At 37.0% G+C, this 19,511-nt stretch overlaps 1 protein-coding gene across 1 annotated transcript in view; it reads right to left on the bottom strand.

Moving 5' to 3' along the window:
• The window catches only part of UBR1 (ubiquitin protein ligase E3 component n-recognin 1), a 119,949-nt gene that overhangs the window by 52,555 nt on the left and 47,883 nt on the right, over positions 1–19,511 (bottom strand). The window contains exons 11-19 of the mRNA XM_043471437.1: positions 13,085–13,183; positions 12,029–12,186; positions 8,104–8,203; positions 7,454–7,582; positions 4,614–4,794; positions 1,965–2,026; positions 1,583–1,693; positions 568–633; positions 149–250 (exon numbers count right to left, since the gene is read on the bottom strand). Of these exons, the coding sequence (XP_043327372.1) occupies positions 149–250; positions 568–633; positions 1,583–1,693; positions 1,965–2,026; positions 4,614–4,794; positions 7,454–7,582; positions 8,104–8,203; positions 12,029–12,186; positions 13,085–13,183 (1,008 nt within the window). The remainder of the gene's footprint in view (positions 1–148; positions 251–567; positions 634–1,582; positions 1,694–1,964; positions 2,027–4,613; positions 4,795–7,453; positions 7,583–8,103; positions 8,204–12,028; positions 12,187–13,084; positions 13,184–19,511) is intronic.

Here is a 19,511-nt window from a genome sequence, read left to right as displayed (position 1 = left end):
CATTCAGAAGTATATGTATGTTTTATGTATGTGTATGGTGTTTGGATATATATATATATATAAATAAATAAAAATCTTATATATGATTAAAATAGTTAACAGTAATATTTTCTTTGGATTAATTTACATATCAGTTTCTATCACTTACCTGGTCTTTTATGGATATGGTCTTGTTAAAAGCATCAGCAAGTTCATACCTCTGAAGTACCAGTAATAAAAACTTGTTGGGATCCATTAGAGATGCACCAATCTGTGAAAGAAATCAAGCCCCATAGTTCTATGTAATAAATGGAGAAACATTTTGTCTCTATTAGTAGGGCTATGAGAAAAATTATAAGGTAAATCTGCAGAAGATAATGTAGCAGTCCCTTCTGCTTCTATGATTCTTTTTTTTTTTTGCTTCTATGATTCTATATTCATCTCAACAGTGAGGAAAAACTTAAGTAAATAAAAGCATAATACAATAATAAGTTATAAAAAAGTTATTATTTTATAATATCTTCTTCTATTACAAGGAATATAGGAAGGAAGGTTATGACACATATCAGAACAAATTTAAATAGGTACCTGAAGCATAATGATATCTTTATCGTACATTTCTTCTCTGCATTTAACATCTTGGTAATAAAACACCTATAAAATAAATGGTAGAACAGAAGCTAGAAGAATCATTTTATTTCAAACAAAATTCTCAGCAAAAACTATTCTTTAAATTTTTCCTGAACTAGAAACCCCAAGAACTATGTAACAGGGAAAAAAAAAAAAAAGCTGTAAATTTGTGAATCGTTTTAAGGGATTTGGGAGGATGATGTGAGAAAATATGGCATGAAAATATTTCAGAGTTTAAAATGCTCTATACTAGTTATTATTCTCAACATGTAACAAAATAATTGACTGCCCCTCCCCACAAGTTCAATTGTAAGAATTTCCTCAGTAGCTTAGCAGTAAAGAATCTGCCTGCAATGCAGGAGACCCAGGTTTGATCCTTGGGTCAGGAAGATCCCCTGGAGGAGGAAATGGCAACCCACTCCAGTATTCCTGCCTGGGAAATTCCATGGACAGAGGAATCTGGCGGGCTATAGTCCATGGAGTCCCGGAGTCAGACATGACCGAGCATAGAAAAGCATACTAAGTTTAAAACACCCACTTCAATAAAAGTAAACCAAATTTCTACAATCAGTCAATGCCATTTTTCTCCCAAGCAGTATCTTTATAATCTGTTTCCCCATCTTTCAGGAAAAGCACTTCTTATTTGCTCTAAAACAGAGGGAAAAATTGTAAGATGCTGTTCAATTAAGACTGGAGGTAGGAAGTTTACAGTTCCCAAGTAAGGTAATCTTCAGAAAAGATATATATTAGTGGGAAAGTTTCTGGTAGTATTACTGGCTTTCACCTGACCTATCCACTTAACAGGATTAAGGAGAAATGTCCATATAGTCACCAAAACTTCCTTGAGTTTACACAAGAGCTAGAAAACAAAAGTACTGAGCAGAATCCAGGGATACAAAGTAAAATATGTATTAATAAAGGAAAAAGCAAGCAGAAAATGAACACACAATATGAATAATACGCCTTGCCATACCTGGCTAATGAGAGAGAGCCCATTTCTTCGCCACATCTCAGCAACAACCTGGGCAACCAATACCAGACAACGCAAAGGATATTCAACCAGTACCTCTACTTGAAAATCCTCCTGAAACAGAGTGAGATCAATTTCAATATTTCTCAAAGGTTTGGACGCTATGGCACTATACATTGCTCCATTTTCTCATCTGTAAAATGGAAGGGCTTGAACTAGAGGACTCCAAGTCACCATGATTCAGGTTTCAATGTTCTATGACACAGACATAAAATTATTAACTGGAAGTTATTCAGGTAGGTTTCAAAGTATCTTTTTCTTCCCACTCAACCAAGAGGTATTTAGAAATAGAATATAAGCAAGTCAGAATTTAATAGTCACTTACAAAAGGCACAAATTCATGCAGTCTTGAAACAGCACCCAGCCTGCTCAAACGCACATGAAGACCTAAAAGTTAAAAAATGAAAAAGATGAGAAAGCAATAAACCCAGTTGATTTGTTCCCCAGTTAATTCATCAAGTTTGAAAACTTGTGAAATTTAAATGTACATTAATTGAGCTTAGATATAATGCCTCAGAATGCAAAGCTTTGATTTCCAATTTTGAAACAGTATTACTAATATATTTAAGATCCTACATTGTACTATTTTTATATATATAAATACTATGCTGCTTCCTAAGAAATGATTTTCCTCACAAACCAAGTATTAAAAGAAATAAAAACTGTATAGCACAGGGAACTGTGATAAACCATTATGAAAAAAGAATGTACAGATGTATGTGTGTGTGTGTATACATATATATATATGTATATATAAAATTAGTCATTTTATTGTCCAACAGAAATTAAACACAGCATTGTAAATCAACTTATACCACATACAAAAATTAACTAAAAATGATATGAGCAATCTGAGCACAGATGCTAAATCTATAAAACTCTTAGAAAATAACATAGGGAAAAGACTTTGCAACATTGGATTTGATGATAATTTCTTGGATATGACATCAAAACCACAGGTAACCAAAGGAAAAATAAATTAGACTATACCAAATTAAAAACTTTTGTGCATCAAAGGACATGAACAACCGAGTGAAAAGGCAACCCAGAGAATGGAAGAAAATATCAGGAAATCATATATCTGATAAGCAGTTAATATCCAGAATACACAAAGAATTCCAATAACTCAACAATAAAATCTCATTAAAAAATAGACAAAAGACTTGATCAGACATTTCTCCAAAGAAGAAATACATATGGCCAGTAAGCACAGGAAACAATGCTCAATATTACTAATCATTAAGAAAATGAAAATCAAAACCACAGGAGACCAGTTCACACTCAATGAAGTTGCTCAGTTGTGGCTGACTCTTTGCAACCCCATGGACTGTAGCCTACCAGGCTCCTCCATTCATGGGATTTTCCAGGCAATAGTACTGGAGTGGGGTGCCATTTCCTTCTCCAGGGGATCTTCCCAACCCAGGGATCGAACCCAGGTCTCCCACACTGTAGACAAACGCTTTACCATCTGAGCCACCACACTCATTAGGATGGTTATTTAAAAGAAAAAATAACAAATGTTGATGAGGATGTAAAGAAACTAGAATCCTTGTGCACTGTTGTTGGGAATGTAAAATGGCGCAGCTGCCGTGGAAAACAGTATGGTGGCTCCTCAAAAAATTAAAAACTAGAATTACCTTATGATCCAGCAATACCACTCTATGGATGTATAACTCCAGAATTGAAAACAAGGATTCAAACAGATATTTGGATACTTGTGTTCATGGCAACATTATCCAACAACAGTCAAAAGCTGTAAGCAACCCAAGCATCTACTGGAGGATGAGCAGACAAACAGAATGCAGTATGCATACCACAGAATACTGTGCTGTGCTTAGTTGCTCAGTCGTCTCCGACTCTTTGTGATGCCACGGACTGTAGCCCGCCAGGCTCCTCTGTCCATGGGGATTCTCCAGGCAAGAATACTGGAGTGGGCTGCCATGCCCTCCTCCAGGGGATATTCCCGACCCAGGGATTGAACCCAGGTCTCCTGCATTGCAGGTGGATTCTTTATCAATTGAGCCACAGAGAAGCCCAAGAAAATTGGAGTGGGTAGCTTATCCCTTCTCCAGGGGATCTTCCTGACCCAGGAACTGGGGTCTCCTGCATTGCAGGTGGATTCTTTACCAGTTGAGCTACCAGGGAAGCCCACTATGGAATATTATCTAACCTTAAAGGTAAAGGAAATCTTACACACATCACAACATGGATGAACTTTGAGAACATTATGCTAAGTGAAATAAGCCAGTTATAAAAGGATACAAATATGATTTCACTTATATGAGATACCTAGAGTAGTCAAGTCATAGAGACAGAAAATCTCTGTAGTGAACAAGGAATGAGAAGCTATGTTGAATGGGTACAAAATTTCAGATTGGGAAGATGAAAAAATTTTGGATATGGATGGTGGTGATGGTTGTACAACAATGTGAGTATACTTAACACCACTGAACTATATACTTAAGCATAATTAAAATAGTAAATTTTACATTATATTTTACGACAAAAATATAAATACGTACACTTCTATGAAGTTGTTAAAAGAGAAAAAAAACTGACAGGGCCAATTTACATGGAAAAGCAAATCAAAGGATGATTAAAGACAATCTATGATTTCTTTCTTTCAGTGGTGAAAGGAATAGTGAAAGAGTCAACACACTGGTGCAATCAGATAGAGAAGAGGGTGAAAAAACTGCAACAAGATTTTCCTATATTTACGCTTGGTTAGGCAATAAGTTACCAAGTTGGTCCTAAAGTGTATATTATGAGGATCCATGAGTTGACCCAGATAACAAAAGATCCAGGTAAACAAACACCCTGACATGTCTGGTCACAGCTGTTTGTAGGACAGTGACAGTTCTTAACTGCAGTATCTGATCTAAGTATGTGCTCACAAAAGCAGTACTGATTCTAATATGACTATCTACAGAAAACAAAGCTAACAGAAACATGCAAGAACCAAATAAACACTCACCAGCAAGAGTCCTAGAGAGTGGCAGATGTATGCTTACAAGATCTTCAGATACTTTGTAGGACTTAGTTTCCAAAGTATGACCACATAATTGTATTACTGTTTTGCTACTAGATTTGAAACCTGTACTGCACCTCATCACAGCTTTGTGACATTCTTTATAAGCCACTAGTAAGAGTTCTTCCTAAAAGGAAAATAAGAATGCAAATAAACTGGTAAGTTACCTACTTTATTATTAATATATCATTCAATATTTACTATTAAATAAATACAAGCACAAAATTGCGTTATTAGAGCTACCTCAATAGGATCTGCAAACCTGTAGGAAACATTAACACAGTCAGACAGACACACATACACAATCAGAGTAAAAAACTGTAAGCCATGTAAGTGGTATAAACTAATAACTCTAATAGGGCAAAAAAAGAAAAAAAATCACAAACAATTGGGAACACACATTTGTAAACACAGCTTTTGAGTGGGGTCTGAAAGATGGGTGGAAGATGGAGAGATGGTAGCAATGTAAGCAGAGATACAGAATAAACAAACAGAAATAAGGGGAAGTACAACTCCTGTTCAGGGAGTGGAAAAGAATAAAATCTAGATAAATCAGAGGGCTTATGGACAGAATTAATGAGCCAGTAAACTGGAAATATGCCTTGGCACAGCCATGTGAATTTGAATAGACTTGAGAGTATCTGATGTGTAATAATGAAGTCAATGTATTGTTTCAAGAATTAGTGGTGTCACTGAAGATGATGGATTGGAGGGGGCAATGTTAGGAGACAAGGAAACCAACAGAAAGTTTTATTACTAAGTTAAGTGTAAGGGGATAAGGGACTCAACAAGGGTGGCGGCAGTCATGGCGAAAAAGAATAAACTTACAGGAAATAAGTTAGGATTAAAGACAAATTTAGGAGGAGAAGACTCAAATCTGGGTGAGTATGGGAGGGAGATGAGTCAAAGGTCACTTTTTAAGACCATTTCTCACATGGATTTTATTTTTAAAAAAGAATTCTACAGTTAAATAAATTTTGGGACTATTCCTCTTAGAAATGATGATTTATCAAAAGGTTTGAGAAGTTTAGTGGTTTAAAAAAATGTTTGATTTTGTTCAACCTAACATTTTTCAATCTTACCTGAACACAAAACATTTTTTTCCCCTCAAAGGTCTGTTAACATCTAACACACAGAACACAGCGGTTCTCAGATTTCCTGTATGGATGAATGCATGAATCATGGTGTCATGAACAGAATGAGAAAGTCAAGAAGAGAAAATGCAAGCTGGAAATAGAATGAAATGATGACAAGTCAATTTACTATATATTGAATTTGAAATAGAAATGTAGGATCTAAGCAGTCATGTGCAGAACACAAACACAAGTGATACGATAGCTTGGGAAAGTTATCTTATGAAGTTTTAATCGAGGTGGTAGAAATAAAAGATCTGTAAGAAAGAGAGGAAAATATTGGGGAATGTCTCATTTACTAGGCAGAAGGAATTGAGGGGGAAAAGGCAATCATTGATTGAAATGGGTAATCAATAATAGAAATATTAGGATAAAAAGGCTTGTGAAAATCAGAGGGAAAGAGAATTTCAAAATGATTAAGGTTCTCAAAAGAACACAATGCTACAGGTATTTAAGGAAGAGGGAAAAGACCTGAGTTTGGTTACTAAATAGATCCTTTGAAATTTTTTCAAGACGCAGTTCCTGTTAATTCATAAGGACGGAAACCTGGCTCTAAAGCAGTTTTAGAAGCTAAAGAGTGGCAAGAGCATATGTAGATGACTTCAGATGATAGTAAATGTAGACATTTGCAGGTGTCAAGATGAACACCACACTGAGCTCATCTCCAACGATTAACCATGCCCTCCACAAAGGTGAGGAGAGCCAAAAAACATGTGCTGTGACAGATAACTGGACAATATGTCCTGTCCTTACTCTCTATACAGCTACTGTGTTAGATTAAAGTTTATTGTGTCTGTGAATGTAGCTGCCACTCTGAACCTGTGACCGACTGCTGGTGGTGCAACAGAAAAGTAAAAGAGGGAGACAGAAAACAGTTTGTAAGGTAGCAGTGACAAGGGGTCCCTTAAGGACAGTCCTGGTGTCTAAGGCAGATGAATGAAAGAGTGGGAAATACCAGAGGAAGGAAACTCCAGGAAAAAGTAATATAGATTGAGACCAAGAGCCCAGGTAGAGACAACATTTTAAGAAAGAAAGAGGTAGAAAGAAAGAGACAAATAGTGAAGATATATGCAGAAACTCAGTGAATAGACTATAGTGAGTGGTACAGAAAAACTGGAGAAGATGAAAAAATTTGACTGAGATAATGTTAATTTTCTCAGAGCAGAAATAGATGAGGTCATCTTCTCAAAAGGGAATCTGACTAGGATTATGCGTTTAAGGAGGGTTATGGTCTAAAATCTTAAGGAAAAACATTAGTTATATATTTTAAAAATAATATTTTTAATGGTTTAATGCGTATAACAAGACTCTTGATTGAACAAATAGCTACCCACTTCCATTGTTGGAGTATTTAAAAGTCTAACCCTAATTTTCATATTATTAATATTCATGTACAAGGAAATAAATTTAATTAATTTATTGATTAGTGTGTGTTGTATTTTTTAAACTCCACTCTTCCCAACAGTAAGTGGAATACCATGCAGCACATTTTCTAACTGAGTGTAAAAAAACACAAATTTAATAAGATTCAAATATATAAGAAAATATCAGAAGTAATAAAACTTTACATCAAGGAAGTTGCAACATAAAATTGTGCTAGTCACCATTAGAAAACTTAAAAAGGCACTGATCCTACTAACAAACTTTACTTACATCACAAGCACACCATTCTTGGAACATTAGTAAAATATTCTTCAACTGCATCTGTATAGCAATGGCAGCCTCCCAGTCAGGATCTACTTCTATGTGTTGCCCAACTTGCCTTCTGATTTCTTCCATTCCCTACAAAAAAGAGTAGTTTACATACATACATGGGCCCTCTTTCGTTGCTCCTCCATTGGCAAGATATAAAATCATCAAGATTCATACACATGTATGCTTAAGTATTTTTTTCAAACATGGCTATCTATGTCAGAATGCATGGGTTCAAACTCTCACTCTGTCACTCTCTAGCTGTATGATCCTGGTCAAATTATTTCTAAGCTATGATTCCCTTATATGTAAAATGGGGATAATAATAGTAACTACCTCATAAGATTACTATGAGGCTCAAAAGAAATAACACATGAAAATATTTACAACAGTTATCACATAGTATACATTAACAAACATTAATAGTAACAGCAGCAGTTAACTAAGGTCTATGAAAGCAGGATCAGTGAGGCAGTATTTAAATTTTACTTTTACTTTGCTACAATTATTCTTCCTCAAAACCGTAATTTGCTCAAAAACAAAACATGAAAAATTGGGATTAAATTTTTAAAACAAATTTATCTTACTGATGTACAGAAGAACTATCATACCTGCATACAGGTAAGAATCTTCAAAAAAGATCGAAAGCCTTCAAGGAACTGCATTCTTAATCTTTCTGTCCATATTGTGGGCTTGCTGATCAGGATATATCTAATATTTCAAGAGACAAAGAAACATTTCACTTTCCTATTTTGAGATAATTTTAAGGTTCTCAGGGCTACAGACAATGTTGATTCATCAAAATTATGGATTCTAATTTCTTACAATTCTAGGCAGCACTAGAATTATGCCAGCAAAATGTGAATGCTCAACCAGAGGCAGATGTCAAAGCTAAAGCCTGACTTCTCCACTCAAAAATTAGGCTGATTAAGTGAACCTAGAAGGAAACTGGAAATGGCAACCCACTCCAGTGTTCTTGCCTGGAGAATCCCAGAGACGCGGGAGCCTGGTGGGCTGCCGTCTCTGGGGTCGCACAGAGTCAGACACGACTGAAGTGACTTAGCAGCAGCAGCAGCAGAAGGAAACTAGCTGGTCACAGATGGACAATCACAATACAAATGTTCTAGAAGCATTCATACCCTTTACCCAAAGGACCAGATGAAATCCCCTCAGTCTCAAAATACATGTCAAAACTACCTGTGCAGGATGTCTGCTGTCTGTGCAAACTGTTTCAGAATATTCTGTAAGTTAAAAACTAATTTTATTCAGTAAAATGATACATTTTTACCCCTAAAGCATGTAGTCATAAGAATTACAGAAAATTTGCAACACATATAGTAGTTTGGCTTGAGGATTCAATACCTTTATTGTTGCTACTCAGTATGACCAGAGATTTGTAACTTGGTGTGAACATTCTGGTACCAGTTACCGAGCCATTCAGTCCTGTTGTCTGATTTCAGTACCATAGATAAACTACTGCTGGTGGGTCAGGAAATTTGGAACAGACTTCCTACCTCCAGGCATTCTTTGCCCTGATCCCAGAAAAAGGATATAAACACCTATGTCATCCTGACTTACATATCAGAATATATTTGTTTCAAAAGATAAACAGACCCAATGTAGCCTACCATTTATAAGAACAATACTTCTTTAGGCTGTAAAGACAATGACTGGTTTCATGTCCAATGGGAACAAGGTTTACCATGAAATACTTCTCAGGAAGGAATAATTAATAATTGATAAAAATTATTTTGCATTCAGTCAACCCAAATCAATACCTATTATACAACAGGTACCAGGAACAGAAACAGATAAGACACCCAACCCTTGAGGTTCACAATGTAGAGGGAAAAACAGTTATGTATCCTGGACGCTGTAATCCAAAGTTAAGCTCCCCAAAAAGGGCACAAAGGAAGTAACGCAGAACACAAAAGACAAGGCAAAAAGATGGAGGAAAAGTAAGTTTTATTTGTAAAGATAGTAAAGATTGTGGTTTAATTTTTCCCTTTCTTTAAATATCCATTAATATGTTCAAAGTTAAAATACAATCATCTGGACTTAATCAAAGAAATAACTTTAAAGTATGTTAATTACATTCTAAACTTTTCCTTTAAAGTAAAAGTAAAAAAGACTAAAGTTTAAACTCTACCACAAATGAATAAATGGCATCAAAATTTGTCTGTTATCTAGAGCACTGCTGCTGTTCAAAAGGTTGGTTCACACACCAGAAGAATCAGCATCAAGTAAATCTTTAGAAATGCAGAATCTTGGGTTCTAGTCAGATCTACTCAGTCTGCCTTTTAACAAGCTCCCACAATGATCTGCATTTATATTAATATTTGAGAGGCACTGATCTAGAGAAGAGAATTTATATTTCCAGTTTCTAGTGACTTCACATAGTTCATGCCTGACTCCTGTAGGAGACCTAGGAAGTAAAGAAGATGCAAGAGACAGGAAGAAAGGAAAGAGTAAAGAAGAACAGAAACAACTAAAAGGCATTAAGTATTTGTGGCTGTTTCTGATTTAAAAGGGTTTCAGGAAGAAGTGGTGAATGAATAAGGCTATGGGGAAATAATAAGAATGACTACAAAATTTCTACAATGAGAGACTGAGAAATGGGGCTCAATAATTACTTGTAAAATGAAGGGCATATCTGATTGGTGTTTTAGGCCAGGTTTCAGAGAAGGCTTTGTGGCTGTTTACGTAGTCTGTGAGGCTACTTGATGTAGTAAAAGGAACATGAGTATTACAGATAAATAGTGCTAGGCTCAAATCCTGCCACTTACTAGCTTTATGACCTTAGGCAAATAATTATACTCTACAAATAAAGGTTACATCACCTGCCTTATAAGAATATTGCAAGAATAAAATGAAGTAAAATAAGTAAAGCTCCTTAGCACACAATGGTTACTAATAACACAGGACCCTTGTGAGAGTGAATTAAATAAGTCCTCAAAAGACATTAATTTTCCCTTCTCGTTGTCATTAGAGATATGTCTACTTATATAAGGATGTAGGAGAGAAGTTGTGAGCATTAGAAGAGTGGGAAAAATTTAAAATTACCTTCCCAACCAAGGACCCTACAGTTTTACCATAGGGGTAGGCTTCCCAGGTGCCTCTAATGCAGGAGACAAGGAGACGCAGCCTGGAGGAGGAAATGGCAACCCACTCCAGTATTCTTGCCTGGAAAATTCTATGGACAGAGAAGCCTGGCAGGCTATAGTCTATGGGGTCACAAAGAGTGAAGTAACTCTAAATTATTTACTGCAGAGAATAATTATAGCCAGAGATCCACAAAATAAAATAAAATATGGTAAAATAATGATGTGATTATGCACTACTTCTCTGGATAGAAAAATAACTCTGTTATAAGAATACTTCAGAGTAATGAGAACTACAGTAAGGAGATTTTTCCTATACAGCAGACCAAAAGAATGACAAATAGAAGAATTTAACACTAAACATTAAGTACTGCCATTTGGAGTTTTTGTATATTTTTTGTTTGTTTGACTGATATAAATTATGCATAATTTGCAAATCACACTAGCTAAATGGTAATTCACTACTGAACTCACTGCCATCTCAACTTGTACTGAAGATATGATAACATAATAATTTACTGAACTTTAAAGAATGAATTACATGTTATTATCATGCTTAGAAACTGAGGAATTGGAAAAGGTCTGGAAGCATTTTTCTCAGTAATACCAAGGATCCAATGAATAGTTTCAGAAATTTTGTCAAATGTATTTTTCTAACTAAACTATTTCTAGGTTGGTTTGGAAACTTGTTTCTATCCCTTTATACCTTACATGGTCTCTAGAGGAAATGGAAAAAATTAGAGTGATTTTATTCCCCTAGGGACAAGAATAAATAATCATATGTATCTCAAAGCTCTTTTTTAAAACAGCAAGGTAAATGAAACATATTTTGTCAAATAATTTTTCGAAGTGTATGATTTATTGAATACTTTATATAGCATAATCCTTACAGAGGTCACCATCTATTTAAAAAAAAAATAGAAATTTATTTCCTTTTAGGTTCAATGATCCCAAATGTGATTTATCATGTGATTTCAACTTCAGTTTAAAAGGAAACTCTAATCTCTTCAGGGAGAATATCTTAAGAAACCTTGGATGAATATCTATAACTTGATCATATGTATGAAAAAGGGAGTTAAAAAAATTCACATCAACAAGATCGTTTGAAACTAACCACAAAGAGACTATGCAAGAGGGGTAGAAGCAAAATGCATGAGTGGAAGTGAGTGGAAGGCATGGTGACTACAAAGGAGATTCATTTAATGATCCCAAAAGACCCTAGTTCCTATGAGAGGCCCTTCCTCAGTACCTTCTTTATTGACCTGATTTTAACTCTATAAGAAGCCTTCACTTAAGAGATGTACTGACATGACAGTCACAGTTCTTTGTACTTGTCATCACTAGATAACCAAAAAGATCAGATGTTTATTTATAGGATAGAATAAATCCAACTGTGTTTAATAGGTACCCTCACCTTTTGACTTGAACAACTTACTTTAGATCACAAATTACTGCATATACTCGTCCCAATTTGTCTTGGCTATAACCCTGGAAGTTGAATTTATTGTTCCTATCCAAATACTCAGGCAAAACTTCCAGCAGAGTTTCAGTAATGACAGAGATAACATTCTGCTCTTCAATAAGATGTCGAGCCTGTAGAATATGTCATGAACATTGTCATTAGTATTAATTCATTATAGTATGGATTTTATCTATTCATTTGGTTGGTAAGTCATTTTGAATAAATGTTTGTTGAGCATCAAACACAGTCCTTATTCTCACAGAATAGCAATTTCTGAGAAATTATTTTCTAAAAGTTCCCTACCCCTCAGTAACTAGAAAACACCTGTCTGAACACCCCAAGCCCATTACACATGTTACTGACATGAATGTTTACCACTATTAATTATACAGTGAGCGAAGTAAAACAAACAGATATACTTCAGGCTTCTATCATATACATTATGTATTCTGACATTTCCTCCTCACTTACAATCCAATTTCTCTTTCATATCCTTTTCTCTGGGCTTTGAAAAGAGAAAGCAGAAACTGAACTGTCCATAAGAAACAGCATCGGGAGTAGTACAAAAAGGAAGCAGAATCCTTCACTCTCCTCCCAAGACTTGCAGCACCATTTCCTGCAAATGTTTGACAGTCATACTCTCCCCCAGTTTTGCTGTATCTTAGGTGCTCTTCTCACCCCTGACAACAAGCATAAAGAACAAAAGACTAGCAAAAAATATTTTTTTTTGGTATTAATAAGGCACTGCTCCTAAGTTACTCTAGACACTGAGAAACCAGCTCTGGTGTTCCCCTGCAGAGATGAGGACTTTCAAAACAACTCAGAGCCACCACTCCCCCTCCACGAGTTACCTAGTCCTTGGGAACCACTGAAGTATCCACATGCTGATACCACTGAAGAATTATTCAATTTTCCAAGTGGAATAGAACACAGTGACTCGGAAATTGTTTTAATTCAACATTAAATAAAATTCTTTAAAAATAAAACAAATGTTACTTAGAAAGATTGTCAAGACTAATTAATACATACCAAAGTAGGAACAGTAAACATCTGAACTGAGAGTGCAGTTACAGAGATACTTCTGTCATGATCATCACTGATATATTCCTTCTGGAGCTGCTTGTAATACTGAAAGACACAACAATAAGTAGAGAAGCAATTATAAATGACTGCTGAAAACTTTTAAAATCCCAATTTTAACAGCTGCTATATTTGTTTCTATGTATAAGATAGCAAGTATTGTAATACCTATTTATTAAAGGGAGATACTACAGTCAACAAAAATTTACTAAAAAAGCGAGTAACAAAAGATCAAATAGGAATTCAGCTATCCAATCTAGTATAGTAAGAAATGATTTTTAAAAAACAAAACACACACACATACACACAGAGGTATAAATCACAGAGGACTGCAAAGGTGCAATATATCCTTTCTCCAAACAGAATCTGGGGCAATCTTTAGCAGATTTTCTTCCGGATGAAATACAGCAGGGACTATATTAAATGTATTTAAAAACTGATATGACCCAGAAAATCAATCATCAGATTCAATCCAGCCTTAAACAGAATGGATGCTGGCTGTGCATAATTTCTTATCCATACTAGTGCATACCAGATGAAAATCAACCCTGATCTCTTGCAAGAACAAAAACAATAACACATCCAGTCAGGCTTCAAGCAGCTATTATATGTAAGCACAGTATTAGATCCTTGACCTACATATTTAATTCCATCTATTAGAATTAACACGAAGTTTAACAGGTAATCCTAAGGAGGGTGAACTGCTGTTGTATAAAGAAAAACCTTCATTTCAGATCACATACATGGTCCTTTATTCTACCTCTAAAGAGTTTTTGAAGAACAGAGTTGATAATTTGAGTTGTCATCAGCTTTCAAGTAACCAAATACCTTAGCTGCTTTTATCAATCTAATGATAAAATCCAGGAAGTGCAAGTATCTTATCACACAGTATCATTTACCTATGATAATCATTATTTCACGTTCTGCTTCCAATTCCATTCTGATTCTACCTCTGTCCTAAGTTTTGCAGAATTTTATGCAACTCAAAATCAGAATAAACTAACAAGTATTTCTTGCATACCTCTGTATAAGACAAAGTAGATTTAAAGAAGTACATGTTCTAACTAATTTAACTTGAGAGACACACAACAAAATACAACAGTGTAAGGGATATACAATAGATCAACAAAACAATATTAAAAAGCTATAGAGGCAGTCCCAAGATGGCAGAGGAATAGGATGGGAGGAATAGGACAAATTCACCCACAAATTCACCAAAAGATCATTTGAATGCTGAGCAACTTCCACAAACAATTTCTGAACACTGGTAGAAGACACCAGGTACCCAGAAAGGCAGCCCATTCTCCTTTAAAGAAGGTAGGACAAAACATAAAAGACAAAAAGAGAGACAAAAGAGTTAGGGACAGAGACTGGTCCTGGGGAGGGAGTTGTGAAGCAGGAGAAATTTCCAAACAGTAGGAAACCCTCGCACAGGCTGGTCTGTGGGGAGTTTTGGAATCTCAGAAGGCAACATAACCGGGAGAAAAAAAAAAAAAACAAACCCACAGAATACATGCCTAAACACAACTGCCAGTGGAAACGTAGCCCAAACACTGGGCCTGAATGCCCTGAGGACAATCTGAGGGAGCTAACATGAGATAGCAACCCAAACTGAGGGATTGCTAGAGAGGGAAAAAAAAAAGAGAACTTTCCCGTGAAAGGTTCTAAAGCACAGCCTGTCAAAGGATTGAGCCAATACCAAAGGTGAGCTAGCCGGCTGTGTACAGGCCTCTCCCCTCCACTGGAGGCAGAGAAGCAGGTGTGTGACAGCCAGAGCTGGCAGGCAAGGGGCTGCTCCAATCTCGGTCCCAGAGACGGGCATCCTCCACCAAACTGTGAGCAGGCTTCCAGTTGCTAACCATGTCTTCCTGGGATCCTGGATGGTTGACATCTGCCAGGAGGGTCGCAGCCTGAGATCAGCTTCCCAGAAGAGACATGCGGCACACCTGGGAAACCACGTGGCTAGGACTGGGGAGGTGATTAAGACGCACAGCCCACCTAGGACAGTGCATTTGCCAAACACCTGGTCGCCTGAGCTGCTCAGACCTGGGAAGGGCACAAAACGCACGCCCAGCCAAGTCTGTGCCCTTGCTGAGTACCCGAGAACCTAAGCAGCTTAGACCTGGAAGTGCACAAAATGCAGGGCCTGCTTTGGACAGTGCCCCTGCAGAGCACCCTGGAGCCTGAGCAGTGTAGACCCAGGAAGCACATGCTGCCGTGAGTTGGGGCACATCCAGTGTGGTCCATACACTGCGAGCACTCCCCACACACGCCAGCAATATTTGTTTGCAGTGTCCCTCCCTCCCCACAACACAACTGAACAAGTGAGCCTAAATAAGTGACCATCTTCACCGCCTTGTGTCAGGGCAGAAATTAGACACTAAAGAGACTTGCAAACAGAGGAAGCCAAAGAGGGAACAGCTCTGGAAGTGACAGGTGCAACAGATTAAAACCCTGTAGTTAATATTGACCAAGCATTGGAGGGGGCCTATAGACCTTGAGAACAAGTACAAGCTGGAACACGGAACTATCTGAAACTGAACTGACCCCACACTGCCCACACAGCTTCAGAGAAATTCCTAGATATATTTTTACTATTATCACTTTTTAATTTTTAAAAAATTTAACCTCTTTATACTCCTTTAATTTTCATTTTTATAACCTACTATTACATTGCAGGAAAAAAGACCCTATTTTTAAAGCCAATCTCATATATATATATTTTATAATTTTTGTGATTGATCTTGTTTTGTATTTTCAATATTGTTTTTCTGAAAGTCTAACCTCTACTCTCGATTTTTAATCTTTGCTTTATGGTATTTGTTATCAATTTTGTACCTTTAAGAATCTAATCTTCAGTATCCATTTTCACTTAGGGATGTGATTACACTGGCTTGATTGTTCTCTCCCCTTTTGACTCTCCTCTTTCTCCCCCAGGTCACCTCTATCTCCTCCCTCCCCCTTCTCTTCTCGACTTAACTTTGTGAATCTCCCTGGGTGTTCCGGGCTGTGGAGAACACTTAGGGAACTGATTACTGGCTAGACTGTTCTCTCCCCCTTTTGACTGCCCCTCTTCTCCTGGTCACCTCTATCTCCCTCCTCCCTCTTCTCTTCTCTGTGTAACTCTGTGAATCTCTTTGGGTGTTCCAGATTGTGGAGAGCACTTAGGGAACTGATTACTGGCTAGACTGCTCTCTCCACTTTTGACTCCCCCTTTTCTCCTGGTCACCTCTATCTCCCTCCTCCTTCTTCTCTTCTCTTTGTAACTCTGAATCTCTCTGGGTGTTCCAGATTGTGGAGAGCATTTGGGGAACTGATTACTGGCTAGACTGCTCTCTCCACTTTTGACTCCCCCTCTTCTCCTGGTCACCTCTATCTCCCTCCTCCCTCTTCTCTTCTCTATGTAACTCTGTGAATCTCCCTGGGTGTCCCACACTGTGGAAAATTGCTTCACTATTAACCTAGATGTTTTCTCATCTGCGCTGTATGGGTGGAGAAGTCTTGAGGCTACTGTAAGAGAAGGACAGAAAGCCAGAGGCAGGTGGCTTAACTCCAAAACTTGAGAACATTAGAGAACTCCTGATTCCAGGGAACATTAATAGACAAGAGCTCACCCAAAAGCATCCATGCCTACACTGAAACCAAGCTCCACCCAAGGGACAAGTTCCAGAGCAAGACATACCACACTAATTCTCCAGCAAAGCAGGAACACAACCCTGAGCATTAAAAAAAAGACAGGCTGTCCAAAGCCATGCCAAACCCATAGACACCCCAAAACTCACTACTGGACACTTCATTGCACTCCAGAGAGAAGAGATCTAGCTCCACTCACCTGAACACAGACACAAGCTCCCCTAACAAGGAAACCTTGACAAGCCACTAGTCCAACCCCATGCACAGGGAGCAGGCTCTACAATAAGAGGAAACATGAACTTCCAGCCTACAGAAAGGGCACCCCAAACACAGCAATCTAAACGAAATGAAGAGGCAGAGAAATATTCAGCAGGTAAGGGAACATGATAAATGCCCACCAAACCAAACAAAAGAGAAGGAGATAGGGAGTCTACCTGAAAAAGAATTCAGAATAATGATAATACAGCTGATCCAAAATCTTGAAAACAAAATGGAGTTACAGATAAATAGACTAGAGATGAGGATTGAGAAGATGCAAGAAATGTCTAACAAGGACCTAGAAGAAATAAAGAAGAGTCAATCAATAATGAATAATGCAATAAATGAGATCAAAAGCACTCTGGAGGGAACCAACAGTAGAATAACTGAGGCAGAAGACAGGATAAGTGGGGTAGAAGATAGAATGGTGGAAATAAATGAAGCAGAGAGGGAAAAACAAAAAAGAATGAAAAGAAATGGGGACAACCTCAGAGACCTCTGGGACCATGTTAAATGCCCCAACATTCGAATCATAGGTGTCCCAGAAGAACAAGACAAAAAGGCAGAGCATGGGAAAATACCTGAGGAGATAATAGTTGAAAACTTCCCTAAAATGGGGAAGGAAATAGACATCCAAGTCCAAGAAACCCAGAGAGTCCCAAACAGGATAAACCCAAGGTGAAACACCCTAAGACACAGATTAATCGAACTAATGAAGATCAAACACAAAGAACAAACATTAAAAGCTACAAGGGAAAAACAACAAATAACACACAAAGGGCTCCCCATAAGGATAACAGCTGATCCTTCAATAGAAACTCTTCAGGCCAGGAAGGAAAGGCAGGACATACTTACAGTGCTGAAAGAGAAAAACCTACAACCAAGATTACTATACCCAGAAAGGATCTCATTCAAATATGAAGGAGAAATCAAAAGCTTTACAGACAAGCAAAAGCTGAGAGAGTTCAGCACCACCAAACCAGCTCATCAACAAATGCTAAAGGGTCTTCTCTAGAAAGGAAACAGAAAAGGTTTATAAACTCAAACTCAAAACAACAAAGTAAATGGCAACAGGATCATACTTATCAATAATTACCTTAAATGTAAATGAGTTGAATGCCCCAACCGAAAGACAAAAACAAGACCCCTATATATGCTGTCTACAAGAGACCCACCTCAAGCCAAGGGACACATACAGACTGAAAGTGAAGCGCTGGAAAAAGATACTTCATGCAAATGGAGACCAAAAGAAAGCAGGAGTAGCAAAACTCATATCAGATAAAATAGACTTTGAAATAAAGAATGAAAAGAGACAAAGAAGGACATTACATAATGATCAAAGGATTAATCCAAGAAGAAGATACAACAATTATAAATGCACCCAACATAGAAGCACCTCAATACATAAGGCAAATGCTAACAGGTATGAAAGGGGAAATTAACAGTCACACAATAATAGTGAGAGACTTTAATACCTCACTCACACCTATGGATAGGTCAACCAAACAGAAAATTAGCAAGGAAACACAAACTTTTAATGATACAATGGACCAGTTAGACCTAATTGATATCTATAGAACATTTCACCCCAAAACAATGAATTTCACCATTTCTCAAGTGCACATGGAACATTCTGCAGCATAGATCACATCCTGGGCCATAAATCTAGCCTTGGTAAATTCAACAACACTGAAATCATTTCAAGCATCTTTTCTGATCACAATGCAGTAAGATTAGATGGCAACTACAGGGAAAAAACTATTAAAAATACAACATGTGGAGGCTAAACAACATGCTTCTGAATAACCAACAAATCATGGAAGAAATCAAAAAAGGAAATCAAAATACACATAGAAACAAATGAAAATGAAAACACAACAACCCAACACCTATGAGATTCACTAAAAGCAGTGCTAAGGGGAAGGTTCATAGCAACACAAGCTAGCCTCAAGAAAACAAGAGAAAAATCAAATAAATAACCTAACTTTACACCTAAAGTAACTAGAAAAAGAAGAAACGAAGAACCACAGGGTTAGTAGAAGGAAAGAAATCATAAAAATTAGAGCAGAAATAAATGAAAAAGAAACAATGGAAACTATAGGAAAAATCAGCAAAACTAAAAGCTGGTTCTTTGAGAAGATAAATAAAATAGGCAAACCATTAGCCAGACTCAAGAAAAAAAGAGAGAAGAATCAAATCAACAAAATTAGAAATGAAAATGCAGAAACCAAACAGACAACACAGAAATACAAAGGATCATAAGAGACTACTATCAGCAACTATATGCCAATAAAATGGACAATTTGGAAGAAATAGATGAATTCTTAGAAAAGTATAACATTCCAAAACTGAACCAGGAAGAAACAAAAAATCTTAACAGACCCATCACAAGCACTGAAATCGAAACTGTAATCAAAAATCTTCCAACAAACAAAAGTCCAGGACCAGATGGCTTCACAGCTGAATTCTACCAAAAGTTTAGAGA

This window comes from Cervus canadensis, chromosome 6 (genome assembly GCF_019320065.1).
Source record: "Cervus canadensis isolate Bull #8, Minnesota chromosome 6, ASM1932006v1, whole genome shotgun sequence".
Classification (NCBI taxonomy): Eukaryota; Metazoa; Chordata; class Mammalia; order Artiodactyla; family Cervidae; genus Cervus; species Cervus canadensis.
This window is presented reverse-complemented; position numbering and strand designations above follow the sequence as displayed.